The sequence below is a fragment of the Moschus berezovskii genome, chromosome 5 (genome assembly GCF_049115385.1).
Source record: "Moschus berezovskii isolate FMDL1 chromosome 5, NW_MosBer_1.0, whole genome shotgun sequence".
NCBI classification, from domain to species: domain Eukaryota; kingdom Metazoa; phylum Chordata; class Mammalia; order Artiodactyla; family Moschidae; genus Moschus; species Moschus berezovskii.
The window spans coordinates 12,121,536-12,141,468 of NC_142464.1; the positions used below are offsets into that span (position 1 = coordinate 12,121,536).

General features: G+C 40.6%; 1 protein-coding gene across 4 annotated transcripts in view; it reads left to right on the forward strand.

Annotated features, from left to right (window-relative positions):
* Window positions 1-19,933, forward strand: part of PDE5A (phosphodiesterase 5A) — a 154,080-nt gene that overhangs the window by 20,994 nt on the left and 113,153 nt on the right. For all 4 annotated transcript variants that reach the window (XM_055434147.2, XM_088836147.1, XM_055434149.2 and 1 more), the window contains exon 2: window positions 4,773-5,361. In XM_055434147.2, coding sequence (XP_055290122.1) covers window positions 4,773-5,361 — 589 coding nt within the window. The remainder of the gene's footprint in view (window positions 1-4,772; window positions 5,362-19,933) is intronic.

The following is a 19,933-nucleotide window of genomic DNA, read 5'->3' on the forward strand; positions in this document are numbered from 1 at the left end:
ACTCATGTCCACAGAGTCGGTGATGCCATCCAGCCATCTCATTCTCCGTCGTCCCCGTCTCCTCCCGCCCCCAACCTTTCCCAGCATCAGAGTCTTTTCCAGTGAGTCAACTCGTCGCATGAGGTGGCCAAAGTATTGCAGTTTCAGCTTTAGCATCAGTCTGCATGGCAAATAGTAAGGGGAAAGGTGGAAGTAGTGACAGATGCCTCTTCTTGGGCTCCAAAATCACTGCAGACCGTGACTGCAGCCATGAAATCAGAAGACGATGGCTTCTTGGCAGGAAAGCTGTGAGAAACCTAGACAGTGTGTTGAAAAGCAGAGACATTACTCTGCCAACAAAGGTCCGTATAGTCAAGGCTGTGGTCTTCCCCATTGGTCATGTACAGCTGTGAGAGCTGGACTGTAAAAAAGGCAGAATGCCAAAGAATTGATGCCTTCCAACTGTGATGCTGGAGAAGACTCCTGAAAGTCCCTTGGACTGCAAGATCAAACCAGTCAGCCTTAAGGGAGATCAACCTTGAATATTTGTTGGAAGGACTGATGCTGAGGCTGCAGGTCCCAATATTTTGGTTACCTGATGCGAACAGACGACTCATTGGAAAAGTTCCTGATGCTGGGGAAAGATCGATGGCAGAAGGAGACAAGAGCATCAGAGGATGAGGTGGCTGGATGGCATCACAGATGCAATGGACATGAACTTGGACAAGCTCTGGGAGGTGGTGGGGGACAGGAAGGCCTGGAATGCTGAGGTCCATGGGGTCACAAAGAGTTGAACACAACGGTGGGACTGAAGAGCAACAACAAGATCATGTCGGGGGGGAACATAATGTGTTGGGGCCCCTTGAGAGGTGGAGTGAGCAGGGAAGACCTGTCTGTGTGGGTGAGGAGGGAGCTGTGACCTGCCAGATGCAGGTGAGGAGAGCATTCCGGCCTGGGGGCAGTCAAAGTGTGATGTGCTTGGGGAGCATCAGGGAGGCCTGTGTGGACAGGAGGGACTGTGGTCGGGGATTGGAAGAGTTTGGGTTTTAGTCTCAATTCAGTGAGAAGCCCAGTGAGATGGTTAGAATGTTAAGGCTTGCTTTTTCAAAGATTGCTCTAGCTGCCATGGGGAGAATGGGTTGAAGGAGGCTAGTATGATTTCAGAAAGTCCAGTTAAGGGGCTGTGGCCATAGTCCAAGATGAGAGATGATGCAGCTTGAACCAGGGAAGTAGTACAGGAGATAGAAATCAGCAGATGGGAATATAGGGTTTTGGAAGTCAACTGGACAGGACTTGGTTGCTAGATTGGATGTGAGAGTTGAAGGAAACAAATTCAGAGTAATTCCTCGACGTGCAGTTGTGTAACTGGGGATGGTGCTATTTATTGATACGAAGAAAATGGACAGGGAGTGAGATTGGAGCACGATGAAGGGTGGGGCGTTAGGAATTGTGATTTCACCACTTCAAGATGTTGTCAAGTAAGTGGTTTGATGAAAATGTTGATCACCGTTTTTCAGTGAGAAGATAAGAAATAAGTTGAGGCTGTGTTTCAGGTTTGTAGCTGACAGTTAAAATACCTGTTTTTATGTTGATCTGAGAAGTTTTTAAGTTACATGTACATATTTTAATCACATAAACTAGATTAACTTAAACATACTGCTGTGTTCCTGTTTCATGTTTCACAAAGCATTTTATTCAGATGCTTCCTGTACATTTCTCACATGCGTATCTGACATCAGTGTCTTTGGCACAATCTTTCTTTGTGATTTTGGAGGTTACATAGACGTTTCCCAAAGTGTGTCCCCCTCATTTCTGTAGAAGTTTTTGAGATACACTGTTACCAGAGTATATTCTTATCACTAGAAATTTTGTCCCAAGCCTCAGCATGCATTTATATAATATTAGGCAATTACATTAAAAAAAAATTCTGTTCTGTAGGTGTATACTGGAGTAATATAGTAAGCACTTTTTAAAGAGAGCTTTAAAATGTATCTAACACTTGGAATTATGAGATAATCCTGGTAATATGTATGTTATATTTTTGTTTACCCATTTCATTCTCGATTGGTGGCAATTCTGGATAATATATATTTACCAAACAATAGATTTGTTCAAAATAAAACAATTCAGGGAACATACTATAAGTGAAAGACTTAGTGGAGACCCAAAAAATGATTAACTCTTCTCTCCTTCTTCTGGATCTTCTTTGCGCACTTGTTAGATTGTGGTGATTATTCATATCAGTACCTTGTAATATCTGCCTGGTGTTCCATTTGGGCTTCCCACTTGGCACCAGTGGTAAAGAACCTGCCTGCCAGTGCAGGAGACGTAGGAGATGTGGGTTTGATCCCTGGGTTGGGAAGATCCCTTGGTGGAGGGTGTGACAGCCCATTCCGGTATTCTTGCCTGGGGAATCCCAAGGACAGAGAAGACTGATGGGCTACAGTCCATAGGGTTGCAAAGAGCCAGACATGAAGCATGTTAGCACAGGCACAGTGTTCCATTTATAAATGTGCCATGATGTATTTTGCCAGACTTCTATTTCTTGTATCCCGTTTCGTTCCGTTCCGTCGCTCAGTCGTGTCCGACTCTTTGCGACCCCGTGGACTGTAGCCTACCAGGCTTCTCCGTCCATGGGATTCTCCAGGCAAGAATTTCTTGTATTAGTTTGCTCTTATCTTTGCTATAACAAACAAACAATAAATACACTGATACTTCTTTTGCCGTGTGTGTAAAATCTTTGGAACAAGGATAAATGCATTTTAAAACTTGTTAGATACTGCCTGCTTGCCCTCTGAAAAGGTGTTATCAGTTTCTGCTGCAGCCTGAAGGATTGGAGAGTGTTTGTATCCTGGCTCTTTCATGAAAATAACCAGTAAACCATTGCCACGTGGAGATTGCATTGCTCTTATAGGCCAGTTCTTTTAAATATCCTCCATGCTAGAAAGTTATTGTCTTTTGAAAATTTTTGAGTTTGGGGAAAAATCAGGTCTGCATACGATATGTATTAAGTTAGCCGTTACTCTAGGTTTTTTGTGGTTTTATTTGCTTATTTTGAGAGCAAGGCTCAGTGAAAACCAAGATCTAGCTTTTAGATAAAACTAATATTCTTATATGACTTTGAATTTTTTTAGAAGTTAGTTTCAAAAGTTCCCAGAATGTTTAAAGTAATGGAGCATCAATTGGCATCAGATTACAGCTTCCCAAGAGAATTTATTTGAACTGAACAACAATATTTTGGATGGGTATGATCTGGTATATTTGGTTTAAAAAAAAAAAATACTATGAAGCCTTTAGCTCGGATAGGTTTCTTCATGGAGTGGCACATGAACAACATAAATAATTTAAATTTTCTTGGATTAAATTTTTTATACTAGTTATTGCCTATTTTTTGTTTTCCTCCTTTATACAAGGAGTAAATAGAAGATTATTCTAGATTATTGGACATGCATTATTAGGATGTTATTAATGGAAGTCTACAATCTTTCTTCTACATACTAGATTAAATTTTTCTGTTTTCTATTTCTCTTCCTAAATCTAATCTATATATAGTGGTATAGATTTAAAAACTGTCTAAAATTAAGCATGTTACCTAGCCAAATTCAGATAATTTTTTTTTAAAAATTTAAAATATTTATCTTCAGAATAAGTGGTGTGTTTTAAATAGCAAATTTCCATGCCTGTGTTTTCCTAAGACTGTTGTCAAATTTATTGGCTTTTACTTTAATTCAAACTGATTTTGAAAGGAACCAACTTGACACTTAATGCATTATAAATAAGATATCTGAAAATATATGTGTATAGGAGTCAATCTTTTATTAAAATGTTCACTGAAACAATTGTCCTCTACAGTTTTTCTAAATAAACTGTCTTAAATAGACCGTCATGTTTTCATTTTCTGTGACAAATGGTTACTGCATCAGTTAACCATGAGAGGATTTTAGAAGTTTTCAAGGGTAGCAGTATTTAAGGAGGGAGCTTCCCAGGTGGCACAGTGGTAAAGAACCTGCCTGCCAATGCAGGAGACAAAAGAGATGTGGGTTCTATCCCTGGCTTGGCAAGATCCTCTGGAGTAGAAAATGGCAACCCACTTCAGCGTTCTTGCCTGAAAAAGTGCATGGACAGAGGAGCCTGGCAGGCTACAGTCCGTGGGCTAGCAAAGAGTCAGCCGTGACCGAGTATGCGTGCCACGCACACTCACACACACACACACACACTCACACTCTCACACTCTCTCTCTCTCTCACTGTTTTGAGGTATAGTTGCTTTCTGGCCTTATGTTAATTTCTGCTCCATGATAAAGAGAATCAGCTATGTGTGTGCACATATCCCCTCTCTCCTGGACCCACTCCCTCATCCCCACCCCCGCCCCGCATCTAGGTCGCCGCGGAGCGCTGAGCGGAACTCCCTGCGCTGTACAGTAAGTTCCCACCACCTGTCTGTTCTCCACACGGCCGTGCACACGCCTCAGTCCCAGTCTCCCAGTTCACCCCCTGCACGTCCACCCGTCCACTTTCTGCATCTGCATCTCTGTTCCTGCCCTGCAGATGGGTTCATCAGTACCGTTTTTCTAGATTCCATACGTATGTCTTAATATAGGACATCTGTTTGTCTCTTTCTGACTGACTTCATTATGGATGACAGACAATAAGTCCATCCACGTCTCTGCAAGTGACCTGTATCAGTCCTTTTTTATGGTTGAGTAGTAGTCCATTGTATATATGCACCACATCTTATTTATCCACTCCCCTCTTCCTCAAATATTTAATGTGTCTACATGTTCTTTTCTGCAGAGAAATGGTCAATGCATGGTTTGCTGAGAGAGTTCACACCATCCCTGTGTGCAAGGAAGGAATCAAGGGCCACACAGAATCCTGCTCTTGCCCCTTGCAGCCAAGTCCCCGTGCAGAGAGCAGTGTCCCTGGAACACCAACCAGGAAGATCTCTGCCTCCGAATTCGATCGGCCACTTAGACCCATCGTTATCAAGGATTCTGAGGGAACTGTGAGCTTCCTCTCTGACTCAGACAAGAAGGAACAGATGCCTCTAACCTCCCCACGGTTTGATAATGACGAAGGGGACCAGTGCTCGAGACTCCTGGAATTAGTGAAAGACATTTCTAGTCACTTGGATGTCACAGCCTTATGTCACAAAATTTTCTTGCATATCCACGGACTCATCTCCGCCGACCGTTACTCCCTATTCCTCGTCTGTGAGGACAGCTCCAACGACAAGTTTCTTATCAGCCGCCTCTTTGATGTTGCAGAAGGTTCAACACTGGAAGAAGCGTCAAATAACTGCATCCGCTTAGAGTGGAACAAAGGCATCGTGGGACACGTGGCCGCTCTTGGCGAGCCCTTGAACATCAAAGACGCCTATGAGGTAAATAAACTCTTGGGAACAGAGGTAGGGTGGGGCGTGGAGTATGGATGGGGCATGGGCAACTACTGTGGCTTGTAGGGATATTTGAAACTGAGATTTCATCATTTACAAACTGATTTAAAGTGGGAGTGCATGGTTAAGAACCTCCCCGTCTTTTGAAAGTCAGTCTCTTCACTGCTGGCTGAGTCCAACACAGAGGCCTTAGAGAAATCTTGTCTTGTTATTCTTCTTAATGATAATTTGACAAAGCTCATCTCACAGTTGTGTTCTTTCATCGTTTTTTCTTGATCACTATACACATCCACGTTATCGCCACATGAACGTCCAAGGACTTTACTGAGATCCAAAATAATAGGTCCAAAAACTGTCTGAAAACCAAACCAATAGTCTTTTTAAATTCATTCATTCACTTAATCATACTCATTCATTTGACATCTCATTGATTCCAGAGTCTGATTATCTTTCTTTCCACTCTTCCAGTTGTTTTATTAAACAAATACATTTATGTGTATCTTCAAAAGACAGAAATTTTTGCTCTACAGTATTTTGATGGAAGGATTTGATATTTCTTCCATTTTTGTTTCAGTCGTGAACAAGTCTTTATTATAGACTTAAAGATTACAATGTATGTTTCTTCAGACTTCCTATTGAAAATGATTCTTTTATTAATAGAGTTAGAGATTTTAAAGCATCTTAATTGTATGGCAGTATGTTTATGAATCATGTTCTAGCACCTTGATAGAACAATTGTTCTTGCTGCTTATCATGTGGTACACTGTGTAGGTTCCCTAGTAACACAAAGAAGTTGAGGCTGCTCTGTGCAGTTTGAGGGGTCATAGATGTTTTGTTCAGTCCTGTACTCCTGGTGCCTAGTACAGTGCCTGGCACAGAGATAAGTCCTAATAAGTATTGATTAAGAGAAGATTGTGGTAGAGGAGATAAATGAGTAGAGTAGAAAGCAGGTCATACTAGAGCCAGGAAAAATGTGTTAGGTTCAGGGAAGTAGAAGGTCCCATGTAACTGGGGAGATGGAGAGAGGTTTCTCTGAGGAACGACTGACACAGACCCTGGAGGGTGGGTAGGATTTGAGTAGACTGAGTTGTGTGCATGGTGAGAGCCAGATGTAAAGGGAAGTTTGAAGAAGAGACGGGAAGTTGGACCATGTGGTGCTTGTGTGGATATATGTGGGGCCTAGTGTGGATTTTGAGGAGCCCCTGGAGATCACTGAGGTCTTGAATGCCCAGCTGAAGAGCATGTATTTGGTTCAGAGCCATGAGGAATAATTGAAGATGGTTTGAAAGGAGGACTGGTGTGACTCAGACTGTGCTTAGAAGGATGAATATTATGGTGGTCATAAAGTGAGTTAGGTGGAAAAATACTGGAAACTGGTAGGAGAGGCGATTTTAATAGGCTGAGGAAGTAAGGACCTAAACCAGGGCACTGGCCTTCAAGATCAAAAGGAGGAAATGGATTGCAGAAGCAGTTGAATCTGCCAGCCTTGGAAGCTAGTAGGAGATGGAAGTGAGAAGAGAAGTTGGAGATGCCTCAGGTTTTGAAGTTGGGTCAGTAAATAGTGGTGACTGGTGAGGAATTCTGAGGGTAGGGGTCTGGGGAGATATGTGATAGTTCACGTACGTTAAATCCTGAGATAGCTTTCGGAATCCACTCTATACCAGCAGTGTTTTCAATTTTGGTTCTTCACGGAGCCATCTCCATGACCTCTTTGAGTTCTGTAAATAACGTCACACCGTGGCAGACTCCAAGAGGGGTATTAAGGGCACAGCTGAAGGATGGCTGCCAAATTTGCTGAATCCCCTTCCCATCATAGGTGGCAGTTTTAGAGTAGGACCATAAATATGCTAAAAGCCATATATATGCTAAACCATAAATATGCTAAAACCATAGTTTTGCTGAGAAAGCCTTCATTTGTCTGCATTGTCCTAAACTTCACCAGCACTGAGGATTTCTTCACTTTTATAGATTTTATTTAATTTCTTTACCATCTTTAGACTTTTTGGGTTACCCAAAAAGTTTGTTTGAGTTTTTCATAAGATGTTACAAAGAGTCTGAAAGAACTTTTTGGCCAACCCAATAACATGGTGTAATTTTTGTTTTGCAGTGAGCAGTGATTTAATTCTTGTCTAAAATAGGCCCAGGGCCCTTGATTTGCAGTGCCCCCAGGGTGAAGCCCCTTAGCCTGGTGGATTTCTCATGTTGCTACTCCACCCTTGACAGCCTCGATCTGCGTTTATAGTGGCCCTGCAGAAGTTCTTCCTGGCACAGAATTTCATGAGAAGTTGTGGGATTGATTGTGATGTAATTTATGTTGGTATTAACAGTGAAAATCAGTTGACTAGTGGATAATTCATTACTTGGTTTTCCTGGTGGCTCAGTGGCAAAGAACCTGCCTACCAATGCAGGAGACACGGGTTCAATCCCTGGGTCAGGAAGATCCCTGAGAAGGGAATGCCAACCCACTGCAGTATTTATTCTTGCCTGGGAGATTCCATGGACAGAGGAGCCGGATGGGCTAGTCCATAGGGTTGCAAAGCGTTGGCACAACTGAGCAACTGAGCACACACACGGTTCATTACTCAGCCCACTCATAATTCGGAGAAGGCAATGGCAAGCCACTCCAGTACTCTTGCCTGGAAAATCCCATGGATGGAGGATCCTGGTAGGCTGCAGTCCATGGGGTCGCTAAGGGTTGGACATGACTGAGCGACTTCACTTTCACTTTTCACTTTCACACATTGGAGAAGGAAATGGCAACCCACTCCAGTGTTCTTGCCTGGAATAATTAGTAGTAGTCAGAATACTGTCTCATAGCCTTCTGTGGAAATGGTCAAAATGTGAAGGCGTGTTCTGTGTTTTCTTGGTCCTACACATTCCTTAGATACGTAATCTGTAAAAATGACACAGTATAGCAGTATTTCTTCAGCTTACATGACCACAGAATACTTAGAAGTTGTAGCGCAGCAGTGGAAAACCAAGCAGTGGCCATGAGATAAAGTAGTGTTCAGATTGAAGCTAAGAATAAGTCTCTTAGATAAATTAATATTAAGAAATGGTCAACATTTGATTCCCATTTTAAAACTTTGTAACAGAATGGTATACATTTGGGAATTCAACTGTTTTATTACTGATAAAATAATACATTCACATATTTAAAACATGGCATGATCCACAGCTTAGACCAGTGAGTTTCAGTTATACCACAAATGTCGGTGATGTTCAGCACATCATCTCCCCCTCTATCATTCATGCAACTTTCTTGAATGTGGCACAGCATTTATTAATAATAAGGTATTGACATAATAATCAGAACAACTTATATAAATGTGCTGGAATTTTCCTAATACTTGAAGACTAGACATCATCCAGTATTTAGATCAGATTGTGTATCACTCAGTGTTCTTCAGAGAAACAGAACCAGTAGGATATATAGAGATAAATAAGAAGTGATTTATTGTAGGAATAAGCTCACTTGGGTATGGAGGCTTAGAAGTTCCACAGTCTACCTTCCCTCTGCAAGCTGGAGAAACAGGATTGGTGTAGTTGATGGTATAACTCATAGTCTGCAGGCCTAAGAATCAGGGGGACCAGTGGTGTAACTCTGGTCTGTGTTTGAATCAAAAGCTTTAGAACCAGGAGCTCTGGTGGACTGCAAGAGGGCAAGAGAATATGGATATCTTAGTTCAGAGTGAATTCGTCCTTCTTTCCTCTGCCTACTCAAGGGATCGGATGATGCCCACTGGCATTGATAAAGATCTTCTTCACTCATTCTACTGATTCAGATGTTCATTCCTCTGGAGACATCCTCACAGACACAACTAGAAATAATGTGTTATCAGCCGTTTGCGCATCCCTTAGCCGTCAAGTTGACACATAAAATTAACTATCACAGATTGCCTTGAAGCCCTGGTTCTATGTCTGGTGGAAGCCTTACACCTCCCAAGATTTCCTATGTCAAAGGATTTATATTGTCTAAATAACCCTCTATTTCCTAAGTCAACAGGAATGCAAAACTTGGACCCATCTCTTGCTTCCATGGGGCAGCCTCTCCATGGACACCAGGATTTTTAGGGAGAGAAATTGGAGGGTTCTTAGGGAAGGATCACATCGCCACTCGTGTGGTCTCTACCCTCTAGCTGCAGCTCTTCCCATCCCAACCTCATTCCCCCCTTTTCAGTCCTCCTTCAGATAAATACGTCTTTACCATCTCTCATCCTGCAGGTCTCAAGCGCTGCTCAAGTGAATTTCTGATGAATAAAATTATTTCCAAAATGAATTTCAGAAGAAAGAAATAACAAAAGTTACTGTTCTAATTTTAATAAAGTAACAATTTTGATACATTTGTCATGTTATAATTGTGTCCTAGGGAACAGAGTTTGGGAACTGCTGAATCTTTGTTAAATGCGCTAATAATCTTTAGATATTCCACTTTGTGGAAGACGACCAGCATATAATTTGGCAAATCTAGTTGGTTATTTCCTTTTTTGTTTTCTGTTATTTTTATCTTTATATGATTTCAAGCTTATAGAAAAGTTGCAAGACCAGTATCAGAAGCTTGGGTATACCCTCTACCCAGATTCTCTAATTGTTTATATTTTGCCCCATTTGCTTTATTATTTTCTTTTTCTGTGTGTAATGCATGTAAGTAATGCATGCATATTATTTTTTTCTGAGCCATTTGGAGACATTTTTACTATATGTATTTTCTGTTAAGAACAGACACTGTACTTGATCTTAGCTAAAAGGCTGAGAAGCCATATTTTCTAACAAGAATATTGTCTTACACAGTTGTCATACTTTTATCAAAATCTGGAAGTTTTTTGATACAAAACTCTTAGCTAACATTCCACAGACAAATTTGGTCAGTTGCCCCATGAATGTCCTTTGCAGTGATTTTTCCCCCTCTGATCAAGGCTCTAACTCAGGGTTACATATTGCACGTATTTGTCCTATCTTGTTAGTTTCCATTAAATCTGGAGTAGTTTCTCAGTGCTTCTCTATCTTTCTTGACGTGTATTTTGGAAGGAGACAGGCCAGTTATCTTGTAGAATGTTTTTCTTGAATAGATTCAAGTTAGGCGCTTTTGGCAGGAATACTACAAATGTTCTTTGAACCTCGTTTGGCTTTACAGACGACGATCAGTTCTTCACCTCTGCACCAGCTGGGGTGTCCTACAGTCCAACTCAGTCCTGACACTAGTTGCCTGGAGTGAGTACAGACCCGTGGGTTAGGGACGCTGTCGTTCAGTGTTGTCCCCACTTAAGATGCCAGCCATAAGAAGGACTCCCAGGCTAGCCACACTTGTTTCAGGCTGACTGCAAATGCAGGGGTTCCCCACTCGGGTTTAATGATTTGCTGGAATGACTCAGAACTCAGGAAAGTGCCATACTTAAGATTACAGCTGTATGTTTATAAAGAATAACATTCAGAAATAGAAGAGATACATAAGGCCAGGTGTGAGAGGCGGGGGACACAAAACTTCCTTGTCTGCCCTCTATGGCAACACCATCCCTGCACATAGATCACCTTGACCCAAAAGTTCCCTCAATCTGATTTTTTTTTCAGTATGTAGGGATGGTTGATTAAATCATTGACCATTGGTGATTGGACTCAATCTCCAGGCCCCTCTTCCTTATCCAGTGGCAGGGCTGAACGTTCTGACCCTCTAATCACTCAGCTGGTTTTCCTGGCGGCCAGCCCCTGTCCTGAAGCTATTTGAGGCCTTCTCCCCCATGAGACTTTGCATTAGCGTGAGCTCAGATATGCTTGGCAGGGGCTTGTTACGAATATAAAAGGACTATCAGTCAGGTAATTCCAAGGGTTTGAAGAGATCTAATGCCAGACCAAACATGTTTCTTAATTACACCACAGACCTTCTTAGCATATGTTACCAGGTAGCACACGATGTGACTTTCCCACACTTTTGATGATGTTAAACTTGGTAAGTGGGTTAACGTGGTGTCCACTAAGTGTCTCACTGTAAAGCTACAATTTTCCCATTGCAACTAATAAATGTCTTAAGGAAAGTTATTTTGATATTGTGTAAATACTCTTTTCCTTGTCAGTGCACTTACCACTTTGGGCATTACTGATTTTCCAACTTTACATCAGTAATACCATCTATATGTATTAGTTAACATTCTAATGTAAAGAAGAGCTTTGTCTTCTTTATTCATTCATTATTTCTATCATTATGGACGCATGGATTTTTATTTTTTTTTTAATGAGTTATGCTGTGTAACTATCTTATTCATATTCTCAGATTATATCCAATTTATTGGCTCCTATGTCCTTTTGGCTTATTCTGTCAAATCCTAAAAGATGATGCTATGACAGTGCTACACTCAATATGCCAGCAAATTTGGAAAACTCAGCAGTGGCCACAGGACTGGAAAAGGTCAGTTTTCATTCCAATCCCAGAGAAAGGCAATGCCAAAGAATGTTCAAACTACTGCACAATTGTATTCATCTCTTACACACTAGCAAAGTAATGCTCAAAATTCCCCAAGCCAGGCTTCAACAATAACATGAATCATAAACTTCCAGATGTTCAAGCTGGATTTAGAAAAAGCAGAGGAACCAGAGATCAAATTGCCAACATCTGTTGGATCATCAAAAAATATCCAAAAAAACATCTACTTCTGCTTTATTGACTACACCAAAGCCTTTGACCATGTGGATCACAACAAACTGTGGAAGATTCTTAAGGAGATGGGAATACCAGACCACCTGACCTGCCTTCTGAGAAATCTGTATGCTGGTCAAGAAGCAACAGTTAGAACCAGACATGGAACAGCAGACTGATTCCAAATTGGGAAAGGAGTACATCAAGGCTGTATATTGTCACCCTGCTTATTTAACTTATATGCAGAGTACATCATGAGAAACTCCAGGTTGGATGATGCACAGGCTGAAATCAAGATTGCCAGGAGAAATATCAACAACTTCAGGTATTCAGATGACATCACACTCATGGCAGAAAACAAAGAAGAACTAAAGAGCCTCTTGATGGAAGTGAAAGAGGAGAGTGAAAAAGTTGACTTAAAACTCAACATTCAGAAAACTAAGATCATGGCATCTGGTCCCATCACTTCATGGCAAATAGATGGGGAAACAATGGCAACAGTGACAAACTTTATTTTTTGGGGCTCCAAAATCGCTGCCGATGGTGACTGCAGCCATGAAATTAAAAGACTCTTGCTTCTTGGAAGAAAAGCTGTGACCAACCTAGACAGCACATTTAAAAGCAGAGACATTACCTTGCCGATAAAGGTCCATCTAGTCAAAGCTATGGTTTTTCCAGTAGTCACATATGGATGTGAGAGTTGGACTATAAGGAAAACTGAGTGCCGAAGAATTGATGCTTTTGAACTGTGGCATGGAGAAGACTCTTGAGAGTCCCTTGGACTGCAAGAAGATCCAACCAGTCCATCCTAAAGGAAATCAGTCCTGAATATTCATTGGAAGGACTGATGCTGAAGCTTAAGCTCCAATACTTTGGCCGCCTGATGTGAAGAACTGACTCATTTGAAAAGACCCTGATGCTGGGAAAGATTGAAGGCAGGAGAAGGGGACGGCAGAGAAATGAGATGGTTGGATGGCATCACCAACTCAATGGACATGCCTTTGAGCAAGCTCTGGGAGTTGGTGATGGAGGCCTGGCGTGCTGCAGTCCATGGGGTCACAAAGAGTCGGACACAACTGAGTGACTGAACCAATGTCTTTTTGATATGTTCCCACATCACTCTTGGCATTTTCTTGCTTTCTGGGGGAGCTGAAAGTTTTAACTACTTAGTAGGTTATTCTAGACTTATCTTACACTTTCCTTGCCGTAGACCTAGGGACCCTGGTTCCTCTCAGTGAAAGGGATGGTATTTTAAAACCAAGATCTAGGCACTAGGCATGCACATTGCTACCAGTTTTTCAGCAGATAGAGCTAGAAAAAAAATACACAGACTAACATACACTAATATTTTATTTATTCCTATAGCTAGCTACCCACTATATTATAAACAAAAAATTCTTACCTCTAATTTCAGTCTAACACCTCAAGGTACATTTTGTTTTCTTCCTCCAAAAATGAAGAACCAGGCTTCCTTATTCTTCTTTTTTTAATTGAAGTATAGTTGATTTACAGCAGCGTGTTCAGATGTATATCACAGTGGTAAAGTTATGTGTGTGTGTGTGTATATATATGTACACATACATATATTTCATACTTTTTTCCTTTTAGGTTATTATAAAATATTGAATATAGTTCCCCAGCTTTACAGTAGGCCCTTATTGGTTATCTTTTTTATATATAGTTTGTTAATCCCAAACTCCTAGTTTATGGCCCCACGTTTTCCCCTTTGAGAACCATAAGTTTGTTCTCTATGTGTATAGATCTATTTCTGGTTTGTAAATAAGTTAATTTGTGTCTTTTTGGGTTTTTTTAAGCTTCCATACATAAGCAGTATCATAATTACCTTTCTCTGTCTGGATTACGTCATTTAGTGTGATAATCTTAGATCCATCCATGTTGTGCAAATGACATTATTTCATTATTTTTCATGACTGAGTAATATTCCATTCTACAACAAAAGAGGCAAGAATACACTGGACAAAAGACAGTCTCTTCAATAAGTGGTGCTGGGAAAACTAGACAGCTACACTTGAAAGAATGAAATTAGAACGTGCTACACCACCATACACAAAAATAAACTCAAAATGGATTAAAGACCTAAATGTAAGACCTGTTACCATAGAACTCCTAGAGAGAAATGTCAGCAGGACACTCGTGAACATAAATCACAGCAGTATCTTTTTGGGTCTATTTCCTTATTGTTTATATATTTGTGCATGTGCTCAGGCCAAGTTCCAAGCTCTTTATTCCTTTCTGTAGAATCTGTTTCTTCAGGCTGGAGAACTTTCATTAGTTATTTCTATAGTATTGGTCTGATGGTGACAAATTCTCTGATTTTGTTTACCTAAACATGCCTTCATTTTGCCTATAATCTTGAAATAAATCTTTACTGCAAAGATACTTCTCAGTTAACAGTAGTTTTCTTTCAATATTTAAAATGTTTTCCCACTTTTTTCTGGTTTTCACTTTTCTTATGAGAAGTCCACCAGCCTTCATTTCTTACATGTGTCATGTTACGTATAATTTTCACACTATGTGTATATGTTTAAGGTTTTCACTGACTTTAGGAAATTTTTGGTCATGTGTTTAAATATTTTTTTTCAGCCCCATTTTCTTCTCTTTGGACTCCAGTTGTATATATGTTAGACCATTTGATGTTGTCCCAGAGCACACTGAGGCTTGTTAACTTTCTGTGGTTTTTGTTTTTCCTCTCAGTCTTTTTGATTAGGTGCTTTGTCAGTCTACCTTCAGGTCACTGACTCATCCAGTCTGCTGTTAATCAGTGAACTCTTCATTTCAGACTTTGTACTTCTCAGTTCTAGAATTGCCATTTCGTTTTTTAAAAATACTTTTTTTCTTTCTTTGCAGATTCCCATCTGTTCATTATTACCATATTTTTTAAGTTTTTAATACATTTATAATAGCTTCTTTGAAGTCCTTGTTGTTAATTCCAATATCTGAATCATCCTGGCGTCATTTTTTATTGACTGTTCTTTTTCTTCACTAGGGGTTGTAGTTTCCTATTTCTTCATTTGTTGTGATTATGTTTATTGTAGGCTGGACATTGTGTCTGTTTGTTGAAAGTCATTTGGATTACATCATCTTCTTTTAAAACACGGCTGACCTTTATTGCAGGCAGTGAAGTTACTGGAAGGTACCTCTGATGGGTGGGACCCCAGTGTCTTCAAATATTTTTATAATTGTTAGCACCATTCCACTTTCAGCTTTCAACAGGTAACTTTTGCTTGTTCTCTTAAGAGTCTTGCCAAATACGTGTTCAACCTGGCCCGCCACTGTTCGGCCACTCCTGCTTTATACTCTGCCCCACCCACAACACGGCCTGTCCCATCAGGTACTCTGCCTCGCACACCCCAGCACTTGTGTTATTGTTGTCGTGCAGTCCCTAAGTCTGTACAGCTCTTTGTGACCACATGAGCTGCAGCACACCAGAGTCCCCTGTCCTGCACTGCATCTTGGAATCTGCTCAAATTCAGTCCATTGAGTCCGATGCTGTCTAGCCATCTCATCCTCTGCTGCCCCCTTCTCCTCCAGCCCTCAACCTTTCCCAGTGTCAGGGTCTTTTCCAATGAGGGACTTTGCATCAGGTGGCCAGACTATTGGAGCATCAGCTTCAGCATTCATCCTTCTAGTGAATATTCAGGATTGATTTCCTTCAGGACTGACTGGTTTGATCTCCTTGCTGTTCAAGGGATTCTCAAGAGTCTTCTCCAGCACCACAGTAATAAAGCATCAATTCTTCAGTGCTCAGTCTTATTTCTGGTCCAACTCTCACAGCTGTACATGACTACTGGAAAAACCATAGCTTTGACTAGACAGAAATTTGTCAGCAAAGTGATGTCTCTGTTTTTTAATACACTGTCTACGTTTGTCATAGCTTTCCTTGCAAGAGCAAGCGTCTTAATTTCATGGCTGCAATTACTGTCCACAGTGATTTTGGAGCCCAAGAAAATAAAATCTGTCACTTCTTCTTCTTTTTCCCCTTCTATTTGCCGTGAAGTGGTGGGATTGGATGCCATGATCTTAGTTTTTTGAATGTTGAGTTTCAAGCCAGCTTTTTCACTTTCCTCTCTCAGCCTCATTGAGAGGCTCTTTAGTTCCTCTTCACTTTCTGCCATTAGAGTGTTATCATCTGCATTTCTGAGGTTGTTGATATTTTTCCCAGCAATCTTGAGTCCAGCATATGATTGAAAAATCCAACCCAGCATTTTGCATTATGTACTCTGCATTTCAGTTCAATTCAGTCGCTCAGTCGTGTCTGACTCTTTGCGACCCCATGGACCACAGCACGTCAGGCCTCCCTCTCCATCACCGACTCCCAGAGTTTACCCAAACTCATGTCCACTGAGTCGGTGATGCCATCCAACCATCTCATCCTCTGTCATCCCCTTCTCCTCCTGCCCTCAGCCTTTCCCAGCATCAGGGTCTTTTCAAATGAGTCAGCTCTTTGCATCAGGTGGCCAAAGGATTGGAGTTTCAGCTTCAACATCAGTCCTTCCAATGTTCACTCAGGACTGATCTCCTTTAGGATGGACTGGTTGGATCTCCTTAAGTTCAATAAAACTTAGCAATTTTTATTAAACTGTTACAATTTAATATAAGGGTGACAATATACAGCCTTGTCGCACTTCTTTCCCGGTTTTGAACCAATGATTTATTCCATGTCTGGTTCTAACTGTTGTTTCTTAACCTGCATACAGGTTTCTCAGGAGACAGGTAAGGTGGTCTGGTATTCCCATCTCTTTAAGAATCTTCCAGTTTGTTGTAATCCACACAGTCAAAGGCTTGAACATAGTCAAAGAATCATAGTCAAACCAATGTGTTGTTTTTTTTTCTGGAATTCCCTTCCTTTCTCTGTGATCAAAGAAATATTGTCAATTTGATCTGTGGTTATTTGACTTTTCTAAATCCAGCTTGTACATTTCTAAGTAGTTTTTGGTTCATGTACTGCTGAAACCTAGCTTGAAGGATTTTGAGCATAACCCTGATAGCATGTGAAATGAGCACAACTGTACAGTAGTTTAAACGTTGAGAGCTGGACTGTAAAGAAAGCTGAGCACCAAAGAACTGATGCTTTTGAACTGTGGTGCTGGAGAAGACTCTTGAGAGTCCCCTGGACAGCAGGGGGATCAAACCAGTCATTCCTAAAGGAAATCAACCCGTAATATTCTTTGGAAGGACTGATGTTGAAGCTGAAGCTGCAATACTTTGGCCACCTGATGTGAAGAAGTGAGTCCTTAGAAAAGACCCTGATGCTGGGAAAGATTGAGGGCAGGAGGAGAAGGGGACGACAGAGGATGAGATAGTTGTATGGCGTCACTGACTCAATGGACATGAATTTGAGTAAACTCTGGGAGTGAGTGATGGACAGGGAGGCCTGGCGTGCGGCGGTCCATGGGGTCACAAGAGTCAGATAGGACTGAGCGACCTAACTGACCTTGAAAATTCTTTAGCATTGCCCTTCTTTGGGATGGAATGAAAACACATTTTCTAGTCCTGTGGCCACTGCTGAGTTTTCTAAATTTGCTGACATGAGTGTGGCACTTTAACAGCATCACCTTTCAGGATTTGAAACCACTCAGATGGAATTCCTTCACCTCTACTAGCTTTGTCCATAGTGATGCTTCCTAAGTCCCTGACTTTGCAGTCCAGGATGTCTGGCTCTAGGTGAGCGATCACACCATCATGGTTATCTGGGTCATAAAGATCTTTTTTGTACAGTTCTTCTGTGTATTCTTGCCACCTCTTAATCTCGCAGCTTCTGTCAGGTCCACACCGTGTCTGTCCCTTGTTGAGTCCATCCTTGCATGAAATGTTCTCTTGATATATCCAATTGTTTTGAAGAGCTCTGTAGTCTTTCCCATTCTGTTGTTTTCTGCTATTTCTTTGCATTGTTCGGTTAAGAAGGCCTTCCTGTCTCTCCTTGCTGCTCTCTGGAACTCTGCTTTCAGTTGGGTGTATCTTTCCCTTTCTCCTTTGCCCTTCACATCTCTCCTTTCATCAGCTATTTGTAAAGCACTTTAGAAGCCCTGAATTCAGTTCCATTTGGAACTGTGGTTCCATTGGGGACCACCTGCCTTCTCTCTGTTGGGACAAGGTGCTGGCTGGAGGAGCGAGATTGCTGCAGTGCCATGTGCGTTCTCCTCTGCACGGCGTGTGGTTTAGTTGTCTCAGTTATTTGATCTGGTCAGATACTTTCCAGAGGGAGGACAAGCCTGGTACTAGTTGTTTTTTATAGGAGATGGATATTTCAGCTTTGTGGGCTTTTTTCACTGTCATGCTCTCAGAAACAGTGAAAGAAATGATAATAGTAATAGCAGTGCTCCATTTTTCTTTCAGTGGTGCCTGGACCTGGAAGCATTAGAAGTTCTCCGTGTTTATGGCCCTTGCACTGGGTGCGTTGTGAAAGGAAAATTCTTTGAGATGCCAAAATTCTCTTAAAGTGATTTTGAGGCAGACATTATTCCTACTTCTTTCACTGAAGAGTGAAATCCACTATTTTAATATAATTGCTATTTATTTTAAACTTCCAGTATACACAAAATCTGTGCAAGTCCTATACATATCAGACTCTTGCTTTGATTAGATAGTTGGGTTTAATCCTCTTCTTTATAAATTGGTCTTGTAATTCAGATATTCATTAACAAAATAATTGCTGAAGATGCATTTCCATTCATATTTTGATTATTAGCTTATGGAATAATTCCCTATATAAATTCATAATGTTTAACTTCTTTTAATTCATCCATATCAGTAGCCTGTCTGCTTTCTTTAGATACCTTGCAATACAGCATGTTATTTAAAACTGTTTTTTGGAAACATTCAGGCAAGATTTTCTCTGTCTTTTCAATACAACTTTGAACATGTTTGCAGAAAAATTGAAATGCAGTAGTGTTCATTATAATATAAAATATTTATGTTGATTCACCACCATTTTGTAACTTTTCTTTTGAAAGTTTGTCTTTAAGGCCAAGTTTGGCCCTCTAAATGGGAAAATTGGCCTCATTTCTGACCCTAGTTTGATGGAATTTAGTGTAATCATTTACTTCATTCACAGCTTTCACTTTGCATGACGTTAGACTAATTAAAAAAAAAAATAGAAATGACCTTCAAAGATGAGGATTTTTCCAGTGTGACTACTCCATATTTTCCAAAGGGAATTCCAAAAGCAGAGTTTTTACAATAATGCTATTATTAGGTTGAGTATGTAAGTTCCCAAGGCTGTTGCTTTGAAGGGAACAATATTCATTCAGATATTTATATTCTGGTATGTTTGCTTCCACTCTAATTGTATCTCATATACTAGTATCTATCCCTTTCCTTGAGTTTTTCCTCCTACCTCTACAAGATTTGTTTTAAGCTACAGTAAGCTAAAAATGATCACATTGGAAACTGTGGTATCAGTTGTTAATGAATTGATTCATTTATTTAACAAATGTTTTTGAGTTCCTGAGTTGATGTTGAAAATAGAGCAATGAACCAATAAAAGCCCCTTATGGAGTTTACAGCCTACCTTTAATCTTCTTAATCTGTTTAATGGAAAATAGCCTGCATCTTTTTTTTTTTCTTTAACCCACATTTTGGACTTTTACACATTTCTAAAGCCCTTTGTGATTATTGGACGTGCAAGGATGTACTTTGTGAAAGGGGAAAGAGATTCAGAAGATTAAGGAGTTGTTTATTGTTTGATGAAGGCCATGCACTTTTATTAAATAGAAAAGATTTTAATTCTTACGAACATTTGAGATAGAAATACAGAATACTGAGGTAATAGACAATCGTTTGTTGCTGCTGTTGTCTTATGTTCAGCCTTGTCCTGCTCTTTGTGGCCCAGTGTGCGATAGCCTATCATGCTCCTCTGTTCACAGAACAAGGTCAGTCGTCACAAGGGAAGTAACATCAGTATTGGAAAGG